The sequence below is a fragment of the Vidua macroura genome, chromosome 1, assembly GCF_024509145.1.
Source record: "Vidua macroura isolate BioBank_ID:100142 chromosome 1, ASM2450914v1, whole genome shotgun sequence".
NCBI classification, from domain to species: Eukaryota; Metazoa; Chordata; class Aves; order Passeriformes; family Viduidae; genus Vidua; species Vidua macroura.
The window spans coordinates 90,104,899-90,129,523 of NC_071571.1; the positions used below are offsets into that span (position 1 = coordinate 90,104,899).

The window sequence follows — 24,625 nt, forward strand, 5'->3', positions numbered from 1 at the left end:
AAAAGGCAAGTGCTATCACTAGGAAGACTGAGACATATTTCAAGTCATGTTAGGGAAATATTAATACCTATTGCAAGACCCTGGCAAAATCTGTATGGGCTGCTGTATACAGTTGTCCACATGAAGGAAGAAGATTTTTTTTTTTTTGGTAACTTTTTTATCCAAAGATATTGAACAGCCTTTGGAATCAACTTTGAACAAACATGATAAGATTGCAAAGGGATGCTACAATATGTTCACCTCTTTTTCCGGGGGCTGGACTTACAAGATCTCCTAGTTCTTTACTTTGACCACCCTGTATCACTGCATGCAATGAGCCTGCAGCTGACAACATTTCTTATTACATATACAGTGTTAGATTTTATATTTAGTCTTCAGTGACAAGTAACTTACCTTTTGAAAACAACAAGGTTCAAAGGGAACAGTGTTGTTATGAATTTGCTGAAATAATGAGGATAGGAGTAGTATCTGTAATATTTGTTAACAGTGTTTTTTTTGTTTTTTGGGTTTTTTTTTTTGACCACTATATCTAAGGTCACTGAAAAGGTGAAGGGACCTTTGATTTCAAGCCTATTTATAAAAAAGACATGTTCTTCAGACCTTGTTCTGTACTAATTAGAGGTGTTGGGGTAAGCAGATTGTGCTTATGACTTTAAAGGTCAGATTTTATAATCCCTTTCATACTCCATCCTTTTGGTCAGAATTTTTAGTAGGGTACAATCTGTTACAGAGAAACATTTATTATGAAACATACAATTTTGTAGGCATAGACAATTGGAAACTGAACGTGATGGTGAGTCACAACCAGTTTATCTTCCTGATAAAAAATGATATGAAATCTCCCTATTTAGTCTGAGGCCAGTGGAATCCTACTATTCCTCATTTGCTAGGGCTATATTTGTATTTAAGTGAGTTTAAACAGGGGAGTGGCAAGGGGTGTTACATAGCCTTATAGGCGATTAGGGTTTATAGCCAAATTATCTCCTGAATTACATTAGCTGAAATCAATGTATTCTACTGGATGAACAGACTGTTCCATAAAACCTTGGCAGATAAAGCATTAATAAGTGTCAGAGCTGACTTGGTCAATTGAATGATTTGCTGACGCTTCTTTTTGCCACAAGCCTGCGCTTACAAGTCCAGTGCCAAAGGTTCAGTATATATAGCTGAAGGCAGCAAATAGATGCTCTCTTTTTGAGCAGGGTTCTGACAAGCTGCCTTTCTCATTATTCCTCACTGGCAGCACTTTCAGGCAGTACATTTAAAACATGGTAAAACTGAAGTTGCCCAATCCTGGCCTGGAGGACAGGATACCTTCCCATGCTGAACTTGAGGTCCTTGAGAAAGAAGAGGCAGACTCCAGACCAAAATGGGACAACAAGGCACAGTACATGCTGACGTGTGTAGGGTTTTGTGTGGGCTTAGGAAATGTCTGGAGGTTCCCATATCTCTGTCAGAGCCATGGAGGAGGTATGTCTTTAATACGTCTTCACTAACTTTGGGTATAAACCAGGTTTAATCTCTCTTTTGGTAAGCAAGTAATGGAATAGGTTTAGAACTGTTCAGGTCGTGTGAGAACAGTGATGATCTCTCTAGAAGAGTGTATAACAGAGAAGGTAATTTCACAGGTCACGATCACCCACTGAAGTCACATTATTGATGGAAGAAAAGAAAGGGTCTGGTTTTATTTCAGGACACAGGATTGAACAAATGAGTCTTCCACTGTCATGTACATAGTTTAGTTTCTCAATCTAAACCCAGTGTTGCTTTCCATACATACATATATATAGTGTATTTAAAATAGTAATAAACTACTTGGGACTATGATTCTGATCATGATACCAAATGATCTTTTTATAATAGGATTTTCATTGGGCTTGGACTGATCCATGTATCATCTGTAGAGTCAGTGTTTGTGCAATTTGTGCTAGGATTAACAGCATGAATGAAGTTAGCATTAAAAATATTTGTTTAGCAGTTGGTGTTATTAAGTATTTTAAAATCCAAGCATATATTATTTACTGTATAATTTACTGGAACTCCTTAAGGTTTAGGTAAGGACTGAATGACCATGTTAGAAATTTTGTTTTCTTTTGCTGTTTGTTTTGAAAGATAACTTTGAGCTGAACCATTGCTTAAATATTATACAACAACATAAATTTTTCGTTTTCTTACTGACTTTTTTGTCTGCTATCTGGTTATTGTCCATTTTTCACTCTGGGATATGTGTAAACTGTATTTGTTCCTTTGTAATATTTGGTCTTGAAAGAAAAATTTTGGCTTAAGGAACAGTATTTCAAAGTAATATTCTTTTACATGTATATGGTGAGATATTTTAAAATTGCTTTCCTTGTTAGAGTAGGGACAACTGAGGGCTCTGTGGGGAGTTGCTCACACACACTCAGGGACATGCAACAACAGGTGAAACAACAGTTGCAAGAAGAGATGCTTTTATCATTAAGATGTCTCTAACATGGGCTGATATTTAAAGTTTGCAGTGCAAACTGGAGGTAATTTGCAGCAGAGTCAGCTCTTGTAGCAAAAACGTTAAAACACACACACAATCAAGCATTTCTATAATTGACAATTTTAATTTGGAAAAAAGTGGATGTATATCTCCAGAACTGATGACACTCACTGGCTTCTCAGGTTTTTAAACTTAGTTTTAGAAAGTGGACATGGCCTGTTTTCCAGGGTAGATTTATAGGCACTTCCTTGCTTTTTGGTCTTTCTTTCTCTTGTGTTCTAGTCATGTGAAATGCAGCTGAAAAGCAAACACCCAACAAATGCAAAGAACTTGATATGGATCATGGTTTTGTCACTGATGTCAGTGGAGATTTGTGAATTGCTTGTGTGTGCATCAGTCCTCCAGCAGCAATTATTTTTCTTTCTCATCATCCTGTAACTTGTTCTTTCTCAGGAAACACTGTCAGGAGCACTGACAGCAGTTAACCCTGGGTTCTTTTTCCCCTGGGACTCTCTCACTCAAATTTTAGGCAGAATTTGAACAGGAGCACATAGCAAAGGAATTATAAGCTAAATCACAGATATGTGTCCCAGCTAGACTTCCTGCCTTCTCTAATATTCTTCTGCACAGCACCAAATGCTGTGACTCATATCAATAAACACAAGCAATGCCTTCCTGTGACTTCTTCAAAAGGGTACCCTAATTTCATCACACATAAGGATGGAGAGCTATTGTACATCCCTCCTCTCTCTTCCTCCTCCTCCTCCTCCTCCTCCTCCTCCTCCTCCTCCTCCTCCTCCTCCTCCTCCTCCTCCTCCTTTGCTGTACAGTGCACCTCAGTCTCTTATGGCCGGTCTAAATCCAGCTCTTGACACTACTGTCCTCCTCTCATTACAGTTTCTGTTCTCGAACTTCTCCCTTAAATCAGGAAAAAAAAATAAAATAAAAGACTGCCTGCTTTTTGGATGGATACCTTTGAATTTGAACATGTGATTATTTGTATTGTAAAAAACAGATCTCAAAGTTCTTATTTCTGAAGATATTTTGGTGTTGAGACAAGTTCTGCCTCATGAGGTTTTCTAGCTCCTGCATCTCTAATTCCCTTTCAGCCGTGTTCACAGCATACCAAGCACCCAATAGAGGCAGCACTGCAACATCTGGGATTGCAGCTGTCAGATTGCTGAAGGAAACTCCCTGACACCATAAAACCACTCCAGAACAGAATGCTTGTGGTAGTCCCTGTGTATGACATCCAGCCTCAGTTGTGCTCCCTCTATTCAGTTTCACCTACATCCAGTAGGAAATATTTATTTACTAGACATTTTGGGCAAGTTTTGCCTTAGTCTCTGCCCCTCAGCATGGTGGCCAAGATGGTTCATTCATCTTTGGATTTGTGTGGTCCACTCAGGGGCACAGATGTGCCTTTATAACAGAGTAGGGTAAAACTGTAACATTATGCACCTTTTTTCTAATTATCCACTAGAAAGCAAACATAAGTTCACTGAGGAAACTCCATTCTACCCCAGTAGTTCAAGTGCCTTTACCCTGGATGGTGTTTGTCCTCATACTTTGTGTCTTCAAGATACGTCTTCACTGAATCCTGAGTGCAGAGCAGCAGGAATCCCTGTTCCTGCTCTCCTACTGGAAACAGGGATTATGTTCCTCCTGGGATTGTTCCTGGAGTGATTATTTTAGCGTCATAAAACTCACATTGGATATGATGGTGGATTATGGTTGCTAATTAAGAGATTAAAAAAAAAAAAAAAAACAAACCAAAACCAAAACCAAACCAACCAGCTATATTCTGTACAGGAAATATCTGCAGTGGATGTGAAAAAGTCCTGTGTGACCACATATCAGATATTAGGTATGTGCAGAATCAAGGTTACATAGACTGTCTCCTGAAAATTGTTTCTAATTTCTAAGGATTGGCTTTGCTATCTTAACTTATTTCTTTTTGACTATGAGCTATATGGTTGAATGTTTGGATCATTTCGGATGGGTGAGGTCTGGTAGCAACGGTGTGGAGAGTACTTCAGCCAGGAACACTCCTGAATGTGGCTGGATGTCCACCTACTTTGTGAACTGGCAGTTGTACATGTTACATTCCTTGTGAAACATAAATGGATTACAGTAAAGCATAAAATTTACCCCTGTGTGGTAGTTGGACTTCAAAAAAGGTGTATTTTTTCTCTGCAAATTGTCTGCAGTGAAGGTAGTTAAGAACACTGAGTTTATAAGTAATGCTTATTTTTAGATGTTGAACTTAAATCTGGAATTATTTAAGAGCTGCTTCTTCCTAAGCACAGCACTATGATAGTGTTTTTACACTGAGATGCCCAAATACACAAAAATAACTTATTTTTGTTGTCATAGATAATGAGTTTATATTTTTTAAAATGGAATATTTACTCCTGTGAAATTTAGTAGAGCAAAGCACGTTTTATCCTTTAATGTATTGAAAGTTGTCAAATCCATCATTACCAAAGGCGAAATAGAGTTCAATATGCACACAATGTAAAAGGTGTGGTGTTTGTCTCAGTGATTTCACCAGCTTAATGAGATTGAAATTTCCCTTCATTTGATAGCTGTCTCTGACATTGCTCATAGCTTTTGTTTAATCTTTATTGAGCAACATGTCATTTAATCAACTGTTAAACATTCTCATTTTATCCCTGATGACCATTATAAAAAAGAGGATGCATATTTAATGTTTAAACCATTGATTTTTAAAAAAGTCTCTAACTGTACAGCTCGCATATGGAAACCTTGCCACTTCATGAGGGAGAATTTTTTATCTCTCTGCAGGCCACACGGAAAGAAGGGACAGTAATGACATCAGCAATTCCTCACTTAGCAGTTGATGAAATAACATGTTGCTACAGTTGAGGTCTAAGAATATGTTAGTATAGTAAAACATCTCCATCTGAAGTCTGCCTGCTTTCCCTTTGTGATGAACTATGTGCAAGCTATCATGATTTTTTAAAATTTGACATAAGAAGCTCTTGGAGAGGAAATAACAGCTATACAGATGTTCAAACCAAATACTGTTTTGAAATACAGTATTGAAACAGGATGAGAATCTAATATCTCAGTTGTAAGGTTTTCAGACTAGAATATCAATCATTGTTTGTGTACATATATACAGTGTCTGTTTTCAGATCATTGCTTCATTTGTTAGGATCATAAAATTGTGGCAGTTTAAAAAGTATTTGTTTATTTTTTTGTGTCCTGTGTGAGCCTGAAAGTGCTCTAAAGGTGTGTGGGTGTGGCACCTGGGGACAGGGTGTAGTGGTGAACACTGTGGTTAGTGATTGGACTCCATGATCTTAGAGGTCTTTTCCAACCATATTGACTCTATGATTCTATATGGCAGCTTTGTCAAGTCAAATGATTATTTTTCCATTATAACTTCTTTCAGAAAGGTTGGGGAGAAATTGAGAGAAAGGGAAACTGCAGCAGAGATGGATTTCTGAGCTGTCTGCTAGAATTGAACCCTAGAAACCAAAGAACACAAGAAAGAGAAAAGAAGTGTCATATATAATTGAGAGCTATAATTTTATTTCTCTTGAAAATATAACAATATTCTTACATCTAAATATTTGTAGTTTCAAATACATAAAATGCTATTCAAAATGCTGAGTCCTTTGTGGCATGTGCCACACATCAGGGTGAATGACTAATCCCTGAAAAGTGATTAGTGCACCAGAATAGATATTTTTTATTGAAGCCAGTTGCCAAAGGTAGCTGTACAGACATGGTATTCTCAGACTTCTATAAAGCATGTCATTTAGCCACACACAAAAAAACCTTCTTACTAAAAAAATTACCAATTTTTAAAATCAATGTTGTTCATTTTGCTTGCATTAAAACCTAGTTACTACTGTAAAAATGTAGACTGACAAACTGAAAACATTTCAGAGGAAAGCCAGAAGAAAAACTGAGACATGCTTTGTTTTAGTCAAAGACTGAAGGACTCATTATTATATATTTGTAGAGATGTTTGTTAAACTTCCAACTTTGCTGACTGTTCCTCTCTTTCTTCTGTGTCAGTCTATCTCTTCAGGAAAAGGACTATGTGGACATCATCCCCAAGAAGAAGAGTATCTCATTTATTTTTTTCCTCACTTCTCACATCTCAGCTACATCCCCTTCTCAGGAGACCATTTAGTCCTTGCAAGAACAGCCTTGCATTAGTGTGGAGCAGCTCTGTGGCAGACCTAGGAGTTTCAGGCTGGTGCTGTCTCACTTTGGAGAAAAGTGGCTATTTTGTAATGCCAGAAAAGAGTGAACTATGATGATCCACCCTAGTTTTGAGGAAAGTGAACTCCCCTAGCTGCAAATTCAAATTTAGCATTGTGGTCTTATTGAGATATTGTTGAGATATTGTTACAAATGGTGTCAGTGCTGAAGCAGGCAATTCCTGACTCATGTCTTTCTGACCGTGTATTTTCATGTCACAAACCTGTGAAACATATAGGGCTTATTCCAATTTTTGAGTACATAGGATCTCTTCCAAAACAAGGTTCTTTCCTCTGTTTCCCAGCACTCCAGGGACTTCTACAAATTTACAGACTGCTGTAGCTGCTACTGTCAGATGTAACAGGGCAGCCCTCTCTCCATGCTTTGTTGACTGTCACCTGAAAGGCATCTCAGCCAGAAATGGCAATGGACTCTTCATCCACCTCTGCCTGGCATTCACTGCTGACAGTGCAAAGATTTTGCCCATGTTGATAGAGGTTCAGGACTCATTGAAACTGTGTCAGACTCAGTCACTGCAAAGAACTGACTGTCTGTCCTTTCAGTTTCTAAAGGCTTGTCCCATTTTGTCTTTATGGACTTCCTTAGCTGTGCTGGAACATGCAGTGGTGAGCACGTAAGGGCCCCTGTTCATCTGATTAGACATGCAGTGCATGCTAATTTGGCTTCAAATAGTTTGTTCTCTGCTGATTCTCCACCCTCTTTCTGTGAATAACACTTCTCATAGCTGTTTTACTTTTGGTTTCATAGTAAACAAGATTTTTGCAGTGTATGCAATGAGAGCTCCCTCATTGTTGCATTCCATCCCCTTAAATCCTGATGGCTTCCTTTCCTGATGGGAGGAAACCCATCCTCCCCCTCCTGATGGGAGGCTCAGTGGGACAACCTCCACACATGGAATCTCTGGCCTTTCACAAAGACAGATTTACTTACCAGTGCATGGAAGTGCAAGGAGCCATAAATGTGCCCTGTGCTCCAACCCCATGTCAGGCCAGACACAGTTTCCCTCATGTCACACTCTGACCAGGAGCTCTTATGAGGGTAAGATCAGAGAAGGACACAATAACTGTGTTTATACCAGCAGTTTTAAATTCCAGAGTATTTTTCTCTGTTTCAAGCTCAGGACACCTCATAAGAGTCTGAAACCTGACCCTACAGAGTTTGTACAGATGCCTCACCTGGATCTTTTCCTGTTACCTGCTCTTTCAGATGCTGTATAGGTTCCTGCTATACCACGCTCTCACTTCACTCTGGCAAAGCCCCTCTTGAGCAATGGTAACAGTTAAGTCCAGAAGATGGATCTGTACCTGATTCAATCACCTCCCATTTGCACTGAGGATAAGACCTGGGCACTCTTTGAAACTCAGCTTGCAGTGATTTTAGATCATGCCTTGAAACTTAAGCATGGACTGGCAGTTAGTTCAGCTGAGGTGCTCCTAATGGAGACACATCACCTTTTTTGGTCAGGTCACAGTAAGATTACTTGAGGACTTGATTAGAAATTGTGTCCCTGGTCAAAGATCTTAGTGAAGAAGGAAATGTACAACCTTTATAGTCTTTTCAAGCTATGACCAATTGCTCCTTATCATACCTATCAAAGAAAAATCATTTTGATAGCTATCATCTCTGTTGGCAGAGGGAGGGAAGATCAGGCTGTTTCCTATGCAGCTTTAGAAAGCATGCAAAGGTAGTCTGAAATTTTGCTTTCAGCAAACAGCAGGCAGACTGGTATTCTGATTTAGGATCCATTTTTTCTCACTAATCTAAAGTGCACAGTTCATCTCCACTCACACAGTTCTAGCAGTCTGGGCAGAGATGGCTTTCCCTCTAAGACAGGGAGATTCAGCAGCAGCACAGTCCCAACACCACAGCTCTCCCTGTCGACAGCACAGTGTGTAAAATTTGCTGCTGGACTCTCAGAGTTGAACCATCTTCTGTGGTGGACATGGCAAAAGTGTTCTATCAGCCTCAGGGGATTTCCTCCAGACACTTACAGAGTTCCCTTTATTAAGATGTTGTAGAAGAAGTCTTTAAGTATAACTTATCTATGACAGAGTGGTCAGATAAAGGGGTCCCGTGGCCATCCTTGCACAGACACAAAAAGAAGAAAGCAAAAAAACTAAAAAGGTGTGCTGTGTGCTCACAGCTTGCCAGCTTTCTTGATAGCTTGGAATCTCCGGGAAGTAAATATCAGTTTCTGGAACGGTTTTCATTCTTCAGATTTCCTCTTTCACTTGCTATCTGATTTTCATTGCACACACGAGGAAAAAGTCAGTAAATACTCAGACCTGAACCCTTATCATTCTGGTCTGCATTCTTTTCATTGCTTTCAGATTTATTGTTCTTATTTAGATTAGAAAGTTAAAGCCATTTTGTAATGACAGATAACCATAATTCTAAAGTGTAGCAATGTTCAAGCATTTGACTCTGCACTTTTACAGTGCAGTGTGGTGTTCTGTGTTACCTCCCATATCCAAGGTACACCTTGTTCAGAAAAAAATTGGTTAGGAATACTTGTCCTATACTAATCAACTTTATTGTCATTAAAAGGGTTTGAACCCTGTATGTCAGATGTCTTCTAATCAACCCCGAACATTGTTGAACACAGATGCCAAGAACTTATTGTTATTTCAGGTAGACAGCCCAAGGCTCCTGCCTGATATTTAGGGCTACTTTACTTAGTTCATTCAACTATTTCATATACTTCATGTGAGTCACAGCTATAAAACCATAATTTTTTTCAGAAAAAAAAAAAAAAAAAAAAAGGAAGTCATTCCAGGACAGTAGCTACCTTTCCTCCACTTGCAATACAAAGGTGGCTTTATTCCAATTTTAACCTTGAGAGTGTATAATTTCTGTTTATGTGTGTCACTTGGGAAGAATTAGAATTCCTACCTGAAACTCCACATTTCCTGAGTGCCCTGCCTGGGCAATCAGGAAAAGCATTGTTCAGAAAACAGGGAAGTGTTTCCTCAAAGGTGCTTACAGGTTGCTTATCATGTCAATGTCTCACAAACCTAATGTTTTTATTTTGTTTTAGTACTTCACTGATTGGAATAGTTATTTTTCTTATCCGTTCCAGGAGCCTTCATGATCCCTTTCCTGATTTTGCTAGTCCTGGAGGGTATCCCCCTACTTCATCTTGAGTTTGCCATTGGTCAAAGGCTGAGGAAAGGCAGTGTGGGTGTATGGAGCTCTATCCACCCTACCCTGAAAGGGGTTGGTAAGTCAAACAGCTGCCTGAGAAAGCACAAATCTCTGAGCTGATGATCTAAAAAACAAATCTTCCAGGTTTTAATCTGGTGTGCCCTGAGAAATTTCAGGATCTATTAGTTTTCCCTTCTTCCTAACTCTCCATTGATAGGTCAAACTAATCATGATAAAGCACAGTGACAATTTTGTGTTCATATTCCCAAGTACTGTGGGTCCTATTAAAACCTTTCCCTAGTTTGAGACCAATTTCAGGCCTCAGAGATATTTTCTGAATTATCCATACTGGCTGTTTTTACCATTACGATGAATCTTTATGTGTACCAAAAAATGTTCTGTAACTGTTCTGTGGATAAATATTAGTTAAATCTTTATCTGATAGATCTCAGCTCCACATAATTTTACTTTTTTTTCATCTGAGAGTTATCATTCCAAAAGCCATAGAAACAGTATTTTGCAGAAAATACTTCTTCACCTCCGTACCAAACACAGGAGGTGCCTTTGAACACCAGGAAACATGGTGAGGGTGAGCAGGTGCTGGCGTGGGCTGCCCAGGCAGGTTCTGGGGTCTCCAGCCTCAGAGATAGTCAAAGTCTGCCTGGACATGGTCCTGGGCAACCAGCCTTGGGTGGCCAGGCTTGAGCAGGGGGTTGGACCAGGTGACCTCCAGAGATCCCTTCCAACCTCAACCACACACCTGAAAGGGAAGAAAGAGGACTGCTTTGGCATCCACTGCATTTGTAAATCAGTTACAAAAGATAATTGTTCATTGCATCTGGAATTTTTCAAGATTCTTTAGAACATAGGAGCTCTCAGGAGCTAATGATTAGCATTTACTGTCTGCCAGAGAAGTCATCAGAGGTTGATTACTTGGGAACAGGCAGAGGAGGGCAGATACCAGTGTGAATTCCATACCTGGTCACAGACTGTGCCTCCTGGCAGCCATCCATCCTGTACAGCACCACCTCTGCTGCTGACCTTTGCAGGGACATTGTGGAAGAAGGAGATATTTCAGTCTCATTTAAGCAAAATCCCAAGTCAGTTGAGCTTAACATGTGTCCAGCATCCCAAACTCCCTGGACATCAGCTGACAAGGCTGTGAACAGGATTGTGTGGTGTCCATAGGGAATTAGTCCTCTCATAACGTTGGCTCCTTAGTGGGCATCACCTTCAGTCTCAGAGAGGTTTTAGGATGTAATTCTACGTAGAACTCACCTGTCCAACCTTTAGGCAAAAAATTCACAGCGATAAACCCACATCCAAAATGTGGCAGGGGAGGAGGGAAAGGTTGAGTTTGATGTACTTTAATACATCTTGAAGACAAGAGTGTTGCAATTTACACAGTGTTCTGATTTTTTTTTTCAGGCATAGCATCAATGTTTGTATCTTTCCTGGTGGGCTTATATTATAATACTATTATTGCCTGGGTGATGTGGTATTTCTTCAACTCCTTCCAAGAACCCCTGCCATGGAATAACTGTCCTCTCAATGACAACAGAACAGGTATATTTTATAAAATATTGTATTTTGTTTCCCAGCACAGATTTCTGTTTCTAACAGTTACCCTAAATGAACCTTTCTGTGAAATGGCAGTAAGGCATGGCAGTCCTGTCAGGCACACTGCACTATTTGATACTTGTGTTTTGTACAAATTCACATTAAATAAAATGTGGCCAGCACTTAATCTTTGAGGCAAATTTTGCCTCCTTATATGAAACCTCATGGTAGATTTTGACAGATGTATTCATATACAGAATATTCACTAAGTGCAGATCTAGTATAAACATTAACATTTTCCAGATTTGAGCAGTGTCTTTCATCCATCTCTTCAACAGTCCTCCATTAGCACATTGAAAAGGAAAAGACAAATGCATAATCCATTTGAAGCACCTGTACCTCTCAGTATGACAAGTCTACAGCTCCTTGGAGACTGCTTGGTGACAGCAGCTTTGTTTTCCATAGTCAGCCCTGCATGACACGGTGTGAAGCAGGGTTTTTTGCTGGATCTGTGAACAGCTGTTCAGAGTGCTCTGCCCCTCTCCTCCCAGAATAAGCATGGAAAGCCTCATATAAAGGCAGGCTAGGGCAGTATATTGCACAGGCCAGCACAGTGCCGGGAGATGGGGATTCAACTTGAGCTGACAAGACCTTGAATAATGCCCCACAGAACAGAAGTAAAAATATTGCTGAAGGAGGTGTGGAAGGGGAAGAGCCACTGTATTAAAATACCTGTTAACAGCTGTCATTTAATCTCTCATTTTGCCATGAAACCAACCTCCAAAAATCTGAAAATTTGCCAACAATAAATCCATTGGCATTAAGTGGAACAATTTAAAACACTGATATTAATTATTTCTCTTCCTTTTTTCGAGATAAATAAAAGACATACAGAATGACAACTATTTTGTGGTTACAGATTATGTAGAAGAGTGTGCCAAGAGCTCTCCTGTAGATTACTTCTGGTACAGAGAAACACTGAACATCTCCACATCCATTGAGGATTCTGGCAGTATCCAGTGGTGGCTATTGCTGTGTTTAACATGTGCATGGGCTGTGCTGTACGTGTGCACAATCAGAGGCATTGAAACAACAGGAAAGGTACTCTATCTTGGGGGAACTTTTTATGAGATTATATTATGCCGTTGTGATCCCTTATTTATACAGAATTAATAATGCTGTAGAAGCTGTCTGGTTTTTGAGTGAAAGCATGTCCAAAATTTTGTGTCATCACTGGGACTGCTTTTTGAAGAATGAAGATGAATGAAATGGAATCTGACTTGATTCATATGGAGATTTTTGTGACCAAGTTTTTGTGAGTCTTCCTTGTCCTTACAAGTCCTAGTAACACATTTTAAGGTATTATCGCTTTAACACTAATATTAATCTTTAATGCAAGATAAAGAGACTGTCTTTTTATTATGGCTATTCTCTTCAAAACATACCTATACAGATTTATTTGGGTTTGTGCAAGTCTTAAATATTATCTCTACAAAAGAGTGACCAACTTTCTTCTTCTCAGAAAAGCCCTGAGAGTCCATCCTTGCATCAATTTGGTCTCAGGGTGTACATTATTTTTGATGCTGCTTTTGAATGATCTGAGTTGAATTTCAACAATGACAATTTCTCTTAAATAGACTACTATTGCTAAAAAAGTATTTGTTATCCAAATGTACCACAAATATTATTTCATTGAACATTTATTACTGTTGTATGCTAATTGTGACTCACTTGAAACTTGCCATTATTGTTAATCACCACACCTTGATTATTTCCCTATTTTCTTCACTTTTTTTTTTTTTTTTTATTCAAGTCTTTTGTTTTATTTGAGTGGTTTATTTACTTTTTTTTTTTTTTTGGTGCAGGCTGTGTATGTGACATCAACTCTCCCATACGTGGTGCTTACCATTTTCCTGATCCGTGGCTTGACTCTGAAAGGATCAACCAATGGAATTGTGTATCTCTTCACCCCTAATGTAAGCCACTGCTTGGGTCATTGCTCAGTGAAACATGGTGTAGTCCTCTCTCTAATTAAGAACTGATTGAAAATTAGTCCTCCCCACTGGTGTTTTTCTAAGTATCCCTCAGGCACCTTAAAAAAATCTTGATTCTGTGAGGTGAGTCCTCCGCACTGGACATAACAAGTGTACATATGCACAAATATTTTCTCTCTGTCTCCATCCTCCATCAAAAGCTGTTCTAACGAATTGAATGATCATCACAGAGCAGTGGGGTTGTCATTTATTTGGATTGATTTATTTTCTTGTATTCTACCTAAGAACCAGCCTAAATTTAAAGTATAAATAATGTATTTGGGAGTAGAAGCCACCTAATTGCCAGATGAACAAAAAAACCTTACAGAATGGTTTAATAATATAACAGTATTTAAACAAAATTAAAAGAGGGATCATTTTCCATAAGCAGATCTCTGAATGATCATTATTAATGCTAAGTAATAAACACCTTTTCTGAAACCAGGCATGACATCTGTCAGCTATGCAAAGCATTTTTTTAATCAATTTTCTAAATACTTACATAAAAACTTCCGATAGGTTTTCTTTTATAAAAAAGTAAGTTTGACAAAAATATTGACCTATTTGTTGAAATTCTTCAAGAACAGTGAGTCTTGCATGGTTAATGTTCTTGTTTTAATTGTTGTTTTAAATATCTCATACTCAGTTTAAATAGCAATGTTGGATGTGCTTAAAGCTGTGTGTCTGATGCCTCAGGTTAGTGAGCTGGCGAACCCAGTGACGTGGCTGGATGCAGGAGCTCAGGTGTTTTACTCCTTCTCCCTGGCCTTTGGAGGCCTCATTTCATTCTCCAGTTACAACTCTGTTCAGTAAGTAGCCAGGCAAAGCCCAAATTTTTATATGAATATTTCATTCTTTCAAATGAAACATCTCTATTCTGCCCTACTGTTGTGCTTCTTGGGACTGGGACAGCCTCCCCTCAGACATGTAAGGTGCATCTCCTCTAACTGCTCCTAGCTCTCCCAAACCAAGATTTCAGATCCCTGCTCTGGCTGACTTCCTAGAGAAAGATGTGGTGATGCAGGATGGGAAGAAGGGGACTGGCTGCCCAGCACCAGCTGATGAGCAGGAGTGTGGGAGTGCTCGGTGCATGGTGATGCCCTTGGTCTGGGAGCAGGTGGTAAAGCACATATTTCAAATAAATTCACAGAACACAGTTTAAAACTTTAGCTTTGCAATGAAGAGATATATCTAATATTGAAATTTAAATTCAATTCCTGTATATGTGTGCTTTGGCTCCAGGGAGTGAGAAATCCCATCACACAGAGACTGACCCAGCCTGCAAATTATGATGCAGAGCTATATTCTACATTCTCTTATAAAATATTGGAGCAACCACCAATGCCTCTTGGTGGCTGCCATCCCTTCAGAACTCTTGAAAGGAAAACTGTGTGGCATTTGCTAAACCTAATATTTTTTATAAACTCTGAATTAAGTTTTGGATATGTGGCTTGGTCACGCATTCATAAATCTGTGTTTCAGTTTTGGCTTGGGATCAATTGCACCACAGCAGCATTTCAGTCACTGAGGAAGTTCCTTGCCACCACTCTTGATTTCAGGTGTTTTTGAAAAGATCACCTGGAATTTTTGGTGTTTGCAAGTCTTAATATGAGGTGTCAAGCCCTGCTTAAGGTCTAAGTCAATGTCCCACGGCCATGGGGTCAGAACTGGGAGCATCCACATTTCCAAAAGACACAAAGAAATGGAGCAGTGTCCTCAGGGTTTTCCAACACACGGGGCAGTTGCATTCAGGCCATGTGTGTTCAATGCTCAATGATTCATGACTTAAGGAGGGAACTGAACAAAGTCACTAAACTCCCAAGGAATATAAGTAAAAAACTCCCCATGCAAATTCCACAGTGTTACACTGTGGTGTTGGGCTACCTGCAATCCAGCACCAGCTGGACCAGGTGTCAGTGAGTCTGCCCCTGGATGATTTGGGAGTACAAAAACATCAGAAAATGCAATAAGGTTTCAATGCTGTCAAGGATTCACTAATTCATAATGAGAAGGAGCTTGAACATCTTACTTTCTCTAAAAGGAAGAAACATTTTTCAAGCCTGTCATTGAGAATCTCATGTTACATTGCAAAAACTGACACAAGACTACAGCAAGGAATTTCCATTCAATGCCCTACATCCAGCAGATGCCTATTTGCAATGCTATAAATGGGAAAAGGACACAGTGTGATAGGTCTTGGTTGGACAAGCTTGTCTCTCCTCTTGAACATGTTCAGAAAATTAAATATGACAACATCAAGTTAATCTCAATACCTCTCTCTTGCCCAGGAGAAATGAGTTATCTAAAGTTTTACAGCCTTCTCTTAAAATGATTAACTACTTTAATATTGATTTTATCTTGTCCCTCAGATGAAAGTCTGTTTCTGGCTCTGCAAATTCTTTGTATTAGCACAGGCACACTGGCAAGAAATGCCTGCAACAGAGGTGTTTCTACAAAGAGTTTTTCTGTCCCACCTTATCAGCATAATGTTACATTGTTCTTCCAAAACTTGAGAACATTTTGAACCATCTTCTGTTCAACAGTCAAACAAAACTGTTCCCAAGTGCTCTTGGCTACTGCAATTTCACCATACCTAAGTGCTACGAAAAGTGAACTTTGCTCACTTTTCATGTCAGAGTATTTGAATTCAAGCTCAAATCTTTCACCTGGCAGCACAATACACCAGCAGTGAAGGCACAGCCCATGGCAACATGTTTCTGCACACATCCATGACAAGCTTAAAAAGGAGGGGACTTTTGCCCCTCATACTTTACTTCCCATGAAACAAACAGGGAAACAACTCAGGCAATTATTCCTTATGAACAAGATTATTTGAAAGGAAAAAAATACACCAAAAGAAACCAAAACCATAGCTATTAAATTGCTTAAGGCACCAAGTTTTAGTTTACTAAATCTAACAGCGCTACTTGTGTGCTTTTAGAGGGTTCACTGATGTACCTATGCATCCTAGACTACGTTTTTCTTAGTCTTGGTAGCCAGTTTTACTATTTATTTTAGGAATGTGATTGACATCCATTGTTTCTTTCTTTGAATTGCAGCAACAACTGTGAGAAAGATGCTGTGATCGTTTCAGTGATTAATGGTTTCACATCCATCTACGCCGCCACCGTCATATACTCCATCATTGGATTCAGAGCCACAGCAAGATATGATGACTGCTTTGACAAGTGAGTTATTGAGAAAAAAAACCCCACAGAATATGCAGGTGTTTGTTTGGGTGAGGCAGCTCTGTTAGCCTGCTGACAATGGATTTATAATTTCTGAATAATTGCACCTCTTGACTCACATGGCATCAAAACCACTCATTACTTATAAAAATATGGAATCTTGTGGAACAAATCCCACAGACAGTGATAATTGTTTAAGTCGTCTCATTTCCTACATAAATGTTGCATAAGCAACTATATTTTACATTATTCTCCATGCTGATATACGGCATGAATGTAATATTCCTTGGTTCCTGTGTCAGCTCCGTGTTTAGGTTTCCTCCTGGAGAGCTCAAAAGCTTAGGTCTCATCAGGGGTACCTCATTTTACCCCAGCAGTCAGACTCTGTGGTTTCCAGTCTTGTTCCTCCACATGCAACTGTGAAACTGCATGATTCACACCTGCAGACAACTTAGACATTCCCATAAACCACCCAGTCTGGGGACTGGTGTTTAGTCTGCAATGCTAAGACAAGCACCTAAATCCTGCACGGGTTCCTAGAGTGTCCATCCATTTAGAGTCACCTATGCAATGAAAGACAGTGTTCACCTTGGAAGAAAGAAAATTGCAAATGTACATCTGCTGGACTTTCCAATGTCAAATCCGATCTTGATATTGTACTCTTAATAACTTGTTTGATGATGTAAACGAATCCTGATGATGCTTACAAATTAATAATTTCAAATTACTTACATTTCACTTTTTCAGAAATATTCTTACTCTGATGAATGCCTTCGATTTGCCAGAAGGTAACGTAACCCAAGATAACTTTGAACAAATGCAGCAGCTGTGCAACATGACTGATCCAACAACTTTTGCAAGCCTCAAGTTTGAAACTTGTGATCTGGAAACTTTCCTGAATGATGTAAGTTTAACACCCTAACACATATTGATACCTTAAATATGGTAGGAATGCATAGCGACTATTTAATTGCCAAGTCTAGTGACTACCAACGTAAACTTAAGTGATGTGTGATGTTAATGATCATAAATCTTCCCCAGGGAGCTGAAGGAACTGGTCTAGCCTTTATTGTCTTCACTGAAGCTATCACCAAAATGCCTGTCTCACCTTTGTGGTCCATTCTCTTCTTCATCATGCTCTTCTGCTTGGGTTTGTCATCTATGTTTGGAAATATGGAAGGTGTGCTTGTACCTTTACAAGATCTCAAGATTATACCCTCCAGAGTGCCTAAGGAACTTATTACTGGTATGTGCATTTTTAGAGAAAAGTGACCTCCCCACCCTCCCCTGAAAAAGCAGCCCACCCCACTTCTACTTTCTGATCTGGAATGGTCTTAAGACTCCCAGATAATCTACTGAAGATTTTCTCATGGTGCCCACTGGGGCAGCTCATGTGAGGTTCCTTCTGAGCCTGCAGGCATCTGTTAACCCTTAGGCTTGCCCATCAGCCTGCTCATGATGACCACTGTCTCCTCCATTGGGAAGTTGGAGGATCTGAGTCAGGATCAGGCAGGATTTCTCTCAGAGCAACATTATCCCATCATCTATGAGGAAGAGGACCTGTTTTCTCTCCTCAGCTTTCTCCCTTCTTGTTTGCAACATCTGCCACCTGTGTAATGTTAGGAGAGTTTTACCCAAACAGAAGCCAGCCTCCCCAGAGTGCCATTAAAAAATAAGGTGGTGGCCTCAGGCTGCAAGAGTTATTTTTTAAGCTTTATAGCTACTGGGGAAATACTTTTCCTTCCCATTTTGCTTTTGCTTTCTTTGCCTAAGTGTGCTGTTGTTTTGGTTTTTTTTTTCCCACAGGTCTTGTTTGTTTGGTGTGTTATTTGATAGCTTTCATTTTTGTGCTGAATTCTGGTAATTACTGGCTGAGTCTATTTGATGGTTTTGCTGGCTCTATTCCCCTGCTGATAATTGCATTTTGTGAGATGTTTTCAGTCGTCTACATTTATGGAATTGACAGGTATGAAATACAGCTTAACCATTACTTGATATCAATGCATAAAATGATTATTGTATAGCTACAATCTTGCTGCATCTCTGAGTGCAGAATTTCTGTTATAGAAATCAATGAAATTATGCAGCTATAATTTAGGGTTGCTTGTATGTTTCAGGTTTTTTTTAAGAGTTCTCAGCAAAAAGAAATAATGTTAAGCATTTCTATGTGAAAGCTTTCCACTTTATTAATACATTATAATAAATAATGCTCTTCAACAACTAGTTCAAATAAAGATATCCCTAAGATATTGCAAGAGAATATTAGGCATTAACAAGAACTCTGGAGTGCATTAATATGAATGCAAATAATTTATTTTTAAAGTAGGCATTAGAATGTAGATATTTGCAACAGTTACATAAGAGCCACTATAGATAATTTATCTTTTAAATATGGTGACATTTATAATAACTCTTCTTCAGGATAATTGCATTAAACATTTAATTAGCAGAAGCAAAGTACATGCACATTGGCAGTGAGCTGAAAGTTTAACACAGAGTTATATCCCAGGATTGTTTACAGGGAGTGCTATGTGATGCTGTCCAACACAGGGTTCTTCAGGCAGGCTGCAGATATTAGTTTACAGCAGCTTGCAAATCCAGGCTACTGAGATACGTTCTTAGCTGATAAATCCAGGACTTTATCAGTTGTAGCAGTGAGTAATTATCCTCTCAACTTTCTACAGATGTAATAAACCAGGTTTCAACATCTTCATGTTTGTAATAAAAACAGAAGAAATGTGAAATAAAGTACAGGGAATTCAATCACCCACAAGTTTTACTTGAACTTGTGCCAGATTCAGCTGCTGCTCCTGGCAGTGGGGTGAATGCCCTTGTGACCCATTTTCCCATGCTTTTATGCTACTCGAGGCAGCATGAATCAGATTAGGTAAATTACATGGTGTACCCTTGAGAAAGAAGGCTTATTTTAATTTGTTAAGGACAGAAACGGCTGTGTTGATCACTTTTCCTTCCCTTTAAGATCTCAGAACTCCTTACAAAATTAATTAAAATAATTCCCAGGACACAAGTATGGGTTGAGTCCATAAAGTGGGGGCAAGGTGTGTGCATTTGTGTTTGATTCAGAAAAGAGCCTCATAGCAAACTTTAATGTTCCTGGCCAGTACACACCATTGCAGCCCTCTTTGAGAACAGAGCTTTTCAGGGCTGCCCAAAAGTTATGTTCTCTGCTCCAGATGAGTTTCTGTGACCTTTCTCTGAGAAGGGGTCATGGGTAGAAAGATGGCTCTGTTGCTTGAAGGAGAACATGTGTGTTATCCATGACATACGTGAACTACACTTGAACATGCGCTGCAGTCAGGACATGGGGCTCCATATGCTTTTAAGACACCAAGATCTCAGAAGATAGGGATGAAAAGATAAAATAAGTTTACTAAGTAATTGAGATTCTAGTGAATTCAGTGTGTTGTTCAAGTTGAAGGACCAACTGAATAGTCCCCTCAGGTTTATCCCCATAGTATATGCAGGAAATCCAGACAAAAAGACAAAAGCAGAAACCTCAAACTTCCAAACTGTTTTTTTAAGAAGTGTGTGCACAAGGTGTTGCATTATATGTAGAAGCAATAAATTGGTTCAGGGCTGATGCAGACAGTACCACTCTCAATGCAGGGATTGTTTCTGCTTGTGGAAATATTTTTGTCCCACTGACCACTGCGTGTTCCATGAATAATCCAAATAACACAATGTAGGTGTTTTTAATAATGGGTAAAGTTAAATATTGTTTCATCATTCAGCCTGAGAAAACTGGTAGATATCCAAATTAGGCAAACATTATATTATAATCTAATTATAAAATTACTTCTATTTGCTTTTGGTTTTTTTTAATATTGTATCACTCCCTTTAATTTATGCAATACTGAGATACTTATCAAAAAATTGTGAAGCAATACTGCAATATGTTCTGGGGAAAATCCATCTGCACTGTCTCTTTCCTGTTGAGGCTATTTCACATATGCCTCACAGACATTTTCAAGATAGTATATCTCCAAAAATAAATTTCCAGACTTGCAATGATATGTGCCATAATTTGAACTACTGAGGTCCAACTCCTGATGTTGTCAATTCTTGTCTCAAACTGACATTAGCAAATTCCTGGGAACCACAGTTAGGGGTAGTTTGGACTTCCCTGTTTATGAGCAGGCATTCTTTGATTCTGGCCAGCTTTTAAGTCTGAACCTCCTGGTTTTGTTTTTAGGTTTAACAAGGATATTGAGTTCATGACTGGACACAAGCCCAACATTTTCTGGCAGGTTACCTGGAGAGTCATCAGTCCTCTCATTATGTTAGTTATCTTTTTCTTTTATTTTGTGGTGAAAGTCAACCAAGAACTGCTCTACAGTGTTTGGGACCCTAGCTATGTAAGTGTGTAAACCAAAATATTTATTTATAATTATTATAAGTATTTTTCTTTAATGTAAGAGTCATTGTCAGTTATATTCATCTTCCATCTGAAACAATTTTCTAGCAAACTTGCCACAAAATATGGAAATGGGACTGCTTTCTTTTCTCCTCTTTTGCAACCTCACTTCCCTTCAATGTTTTAGCCCTCCCTCACCCTTTGATTTCAGCCTTCCCACAAAAAGGCTGATTGGCCATAAAGCCCTGGTGGCCTGTCAGGCCCCCCATGCCCACATTCCTTCGTGCCAAGGAACTGTTCCAGTCCCCCAGTCTCCCTTCCTGGCTCTTACTGCTTTCATGCCATTTTCTTTACATCATTTTAAAGTAAAAATAAGTCAAAACCAGCTGAGGTCGGAAACCCTTGAGCTGAAATCTGCTGTGGAATTGGCAAATTGTTGTGCCATTATGGCCGGCCAGCATTCTGATCACATTTTTGATCTGTTGAATTACTGAATGTGTGCATGGTCCCTGGTATTTGCTCCTCGTGACTTTCTACAACTTGGTTGTTTGCTCTTTCAGGAGGAGTTCCCCAAAACAGAGAAGGTTGAATATCCCCCCTGGGTGTATGCTATCATTGTAATCCTCGCTGGAGTGCCCAGTTTGACCATCCCAACCTTTGCCATCTACAAAGCCATCAGGAGCCATTGTCAGAAAAAAAATGATCGTGCTGGCCTTATCGCTACATCTGAGACTTCCATTAATGGAAACTTAAAGTATTCATCATAAAACCATTTTTTTTTTTCAAGTGTGGAAGGATGCTCTGTGAGTGAGGAAAGTAAAAAAAAAATATTTTTTAAGAATCCGAAGTTAATTTTATTTTCATGAAAGGATAACCATGTGTTGTTTCCAGGTAAACATTTGCATAACAATGCAATGCACTGTGAAGAGTTGATGGCCTGGCTTCTGGAAGCAAAAAAGTGACATTTGCAAGTGATTAGGGCACCAGGCAAAATAATGTGTCCTCTTTCGGGTTCTGAAGTCAGCTTGTTTGAAACTGGCTTCTATCCCCTCTGCTTGGGGATGCACTGGGCATGAAGTGACTCTTACATGTGTAATCATTCTGGTTGGGTGGCCAAAGTGAAGGGTAACTTAATGCTGTCCTCTCTTGCACGTTAAATTGTTTTTACTTTACATGCCACTGTGTTGCACAAAGCCACTAATATTATTTGTCTCATAGAGAAGTTTGAAATATTTAATAAAAACATTTCTAAGTATGAGAATGACAGTTTGATTCAATTAGAATTCTATATATTTTATAAATTGCCTATAACTTCCAAGATCCTAGCAGATAGTGCTGCTTTTGCTGATGACAGCAGTGGAAGTCTTGCAATGGGGCAGCAGCAGTTCAGGAAAGAGCAAAATCTGCCTTCTGTGGCACCCATGAGCAAGGGGTGCACTGCTTGCCTGGGGGATCTGTGCTGATGGGACATCCAAGGCACACCAAGGTGCAAATCTTGCTCTCCTCTGTTGCCATCCAGGTAGGAGGCTCTGGTTCATCTACACACACACACACACACACACACACACACACACACACACACACACACACACACCTTACAACTATTTGGATTTTTTAACTTCCATGTGACCCAGTGGAGCTCAGTGAGGAGTCCCATTCCTCATGTGGCCACCGGAGAGGGAAAGGTGCACTGTTAGAGCACCCAGGCAGAGTGCCTGGAGCAGACAGTGTCCATGTCCCCTCTGGATGGGTGATCCTTTTCATCCAGCTGTCTGTGTACATGGACAGTGACGCACTTGTATCACCTTGCAGCAATTCCTACACACACCTTTTGAAACAAGAATGGATCCAATTTAAATCCTCATACTGGTTGTAATTAAAATACTCTGTTAAAAGGAATAGGTACACTTAGGGCATATTTACTCCAGAATGTATCTTTAGAGTAGTCTATCTCCTCTAAATTGAGAGTAAAGTGCCAGACATTGCATGGGTACTTCATGGAATCATCGAATCAATGGTTTGGGTTGGAAAAGAACTTGAAGATCATCCAGTTCCAACCCCCCTGCCATGGGCAGAGACGCTTTCCACTCGGCCAGGTTTCTACAAGCTCCATCCAACCTGGACCTGAAGACTTGCAGGGATGGGGCATCCACAGCTTCTCTGGGCAACCCATTCCAGAGAATCGGAATGATTAAATTAATATACATTCCATTTTCAATTTTTTAAAATTACATTAATGCAAGTAACTATTTAAACTATTTGAAGATGTTACTCTTTAATGGGAAGAACATATTTTGTCAGATTTTTCTGCTGATAAAAAGCTCAGCCAGGAACGAGTAACACCATGTTTGAAGTGGCTGGCTGCAGTGCCAGGTGTGGAATTCAGGGTGTTGCTGGAAGGGCCCAAGCCCAGCCTGAGGCATTTCCTGATCAGAAGAGCAGCAGGGGATGGAATGATGGTGATGTGTGCCTGGGACCACTGACACTGTGCAAGGGCTGCCAAACCTTCCTGTGTGTCCAGCTCGTGTGTGCCCTCTGAGACAATCCCAACAAGACACTGGGAAGTTAAGTTGCTCCATCTGTGAGTCTGGATATTTGCAGAGGTGTAAGCAGATGAGTTGTGACAGTCCAGGGAGAATCATGTAGCCTTGATCTGAAACTGGCTTCTGGTTGGATGATCTGCAACCTGATCAGTTTTGTGTGCTTAGCGGAAGAGCAGGGCTTTTATTTTGGGGAAAATAATTCACCTTTACTTGGAAACTCTTCCCATTTAGAGAGGGGAATCCAGGCATAAACTGTTGATTTACTGAGGCAAGCAAGTTGACTTGCTGCTCTGTTTACTGTGAACTGATTTGGCATGCACACCAGCAAAACCCTGATATGAGTGAAAGAAAACAGAAAAATATTCTCACATACTTTCAATTGAAGGAAAACATTTGGCTCTTGCATTCATCAGTAACTATGTAATGAGTAATAAAAATAGTCACCAGGGATTCATTGACAGGTGGAAAGTGATTAACTTCTAGCAACTATTGTGAAAATGGACCAAATTCTTATGTCTGAACATACAAGATCTAATTTTTCTTGGCTTTTTTTCTAATTGACTTTTTGCATTTGGAAAAGATGCCTTCATTTGTTTACTTCTATTAATAAACTAAGAAAAGAAATGCCAATGTTTTTTTCACAGATTTTTCCAGGTATTTTGCAATTTTAATTACTCCACTGCAAAGGTTTCTTTTTAATTATATTCAGTGTCACACTTGTCTGACAGTCTGAAAACACAAGGAGAACAGAAAATAAAAATCTGCTTGATCCTGAGTTACCCATTAACAACATATTCCCAAGCTGTCTAACTATAGAAGGAGCTGCAAAAGAAGCAAGAGTGGTAACTCACTATATAATAATAATTCCTGGTTTTGTCTTTAAACTCCAGCCTTGGCAATGACACAGCTCTTTGCATCAGATAAAAAGAAAGCTCCACCTCTCTTCCAAGATCTTTCTGTCACCCTGCATAAAACTTGTAGGAGAGACAGGTTTCGAAGCATCTTCCCATTTTTAGGGAAAGGGGCTAAGGAGCCACGGATATTTCATTAAA

At 39.4% G+C, this 24,625-nt stretch overlaps 1 protein-coding gene across 1 annotated transcript; it reads left to right on the top strand.

Moving 5' to 3' along the window:
- The first annotated feature begins 1,268 nt into the window (after nucleotides 1-1,268).
- Nucleotides 1,269-21,797, top strand: SLC6A19 (solute carrier family 6 member 19). Its single transcript, XM_053980584.1, has 12 exons — nucleotides 1,269-1,470; nucleotides 9,810-9,950; nucleotides 11,303-11,440; nucleotides 12,354-12,535; nucleotides 13,300-13,410; nucleotides 14,164-14,276; nucleotides 16,527-16,655; nucleotides 17,403-17,559; nucleotides 17,697-17,901; nucleotides 18,462-18,621; nucleotides 20,869-21,031; nucleotides 21,591-21,797. The coding sequence occupies exons 1-12, from the start codon at nucleotides 1,269-1,271 to the stop codon at nucleotides 21,795-21,797; spliced, it is 1,908 nt and encodes a 635-aa protein (XP_053836559.1).
- The last annotated feature ends 2,828 nt before the right edge of the window (nucleotides 21,798-24,625 follow it).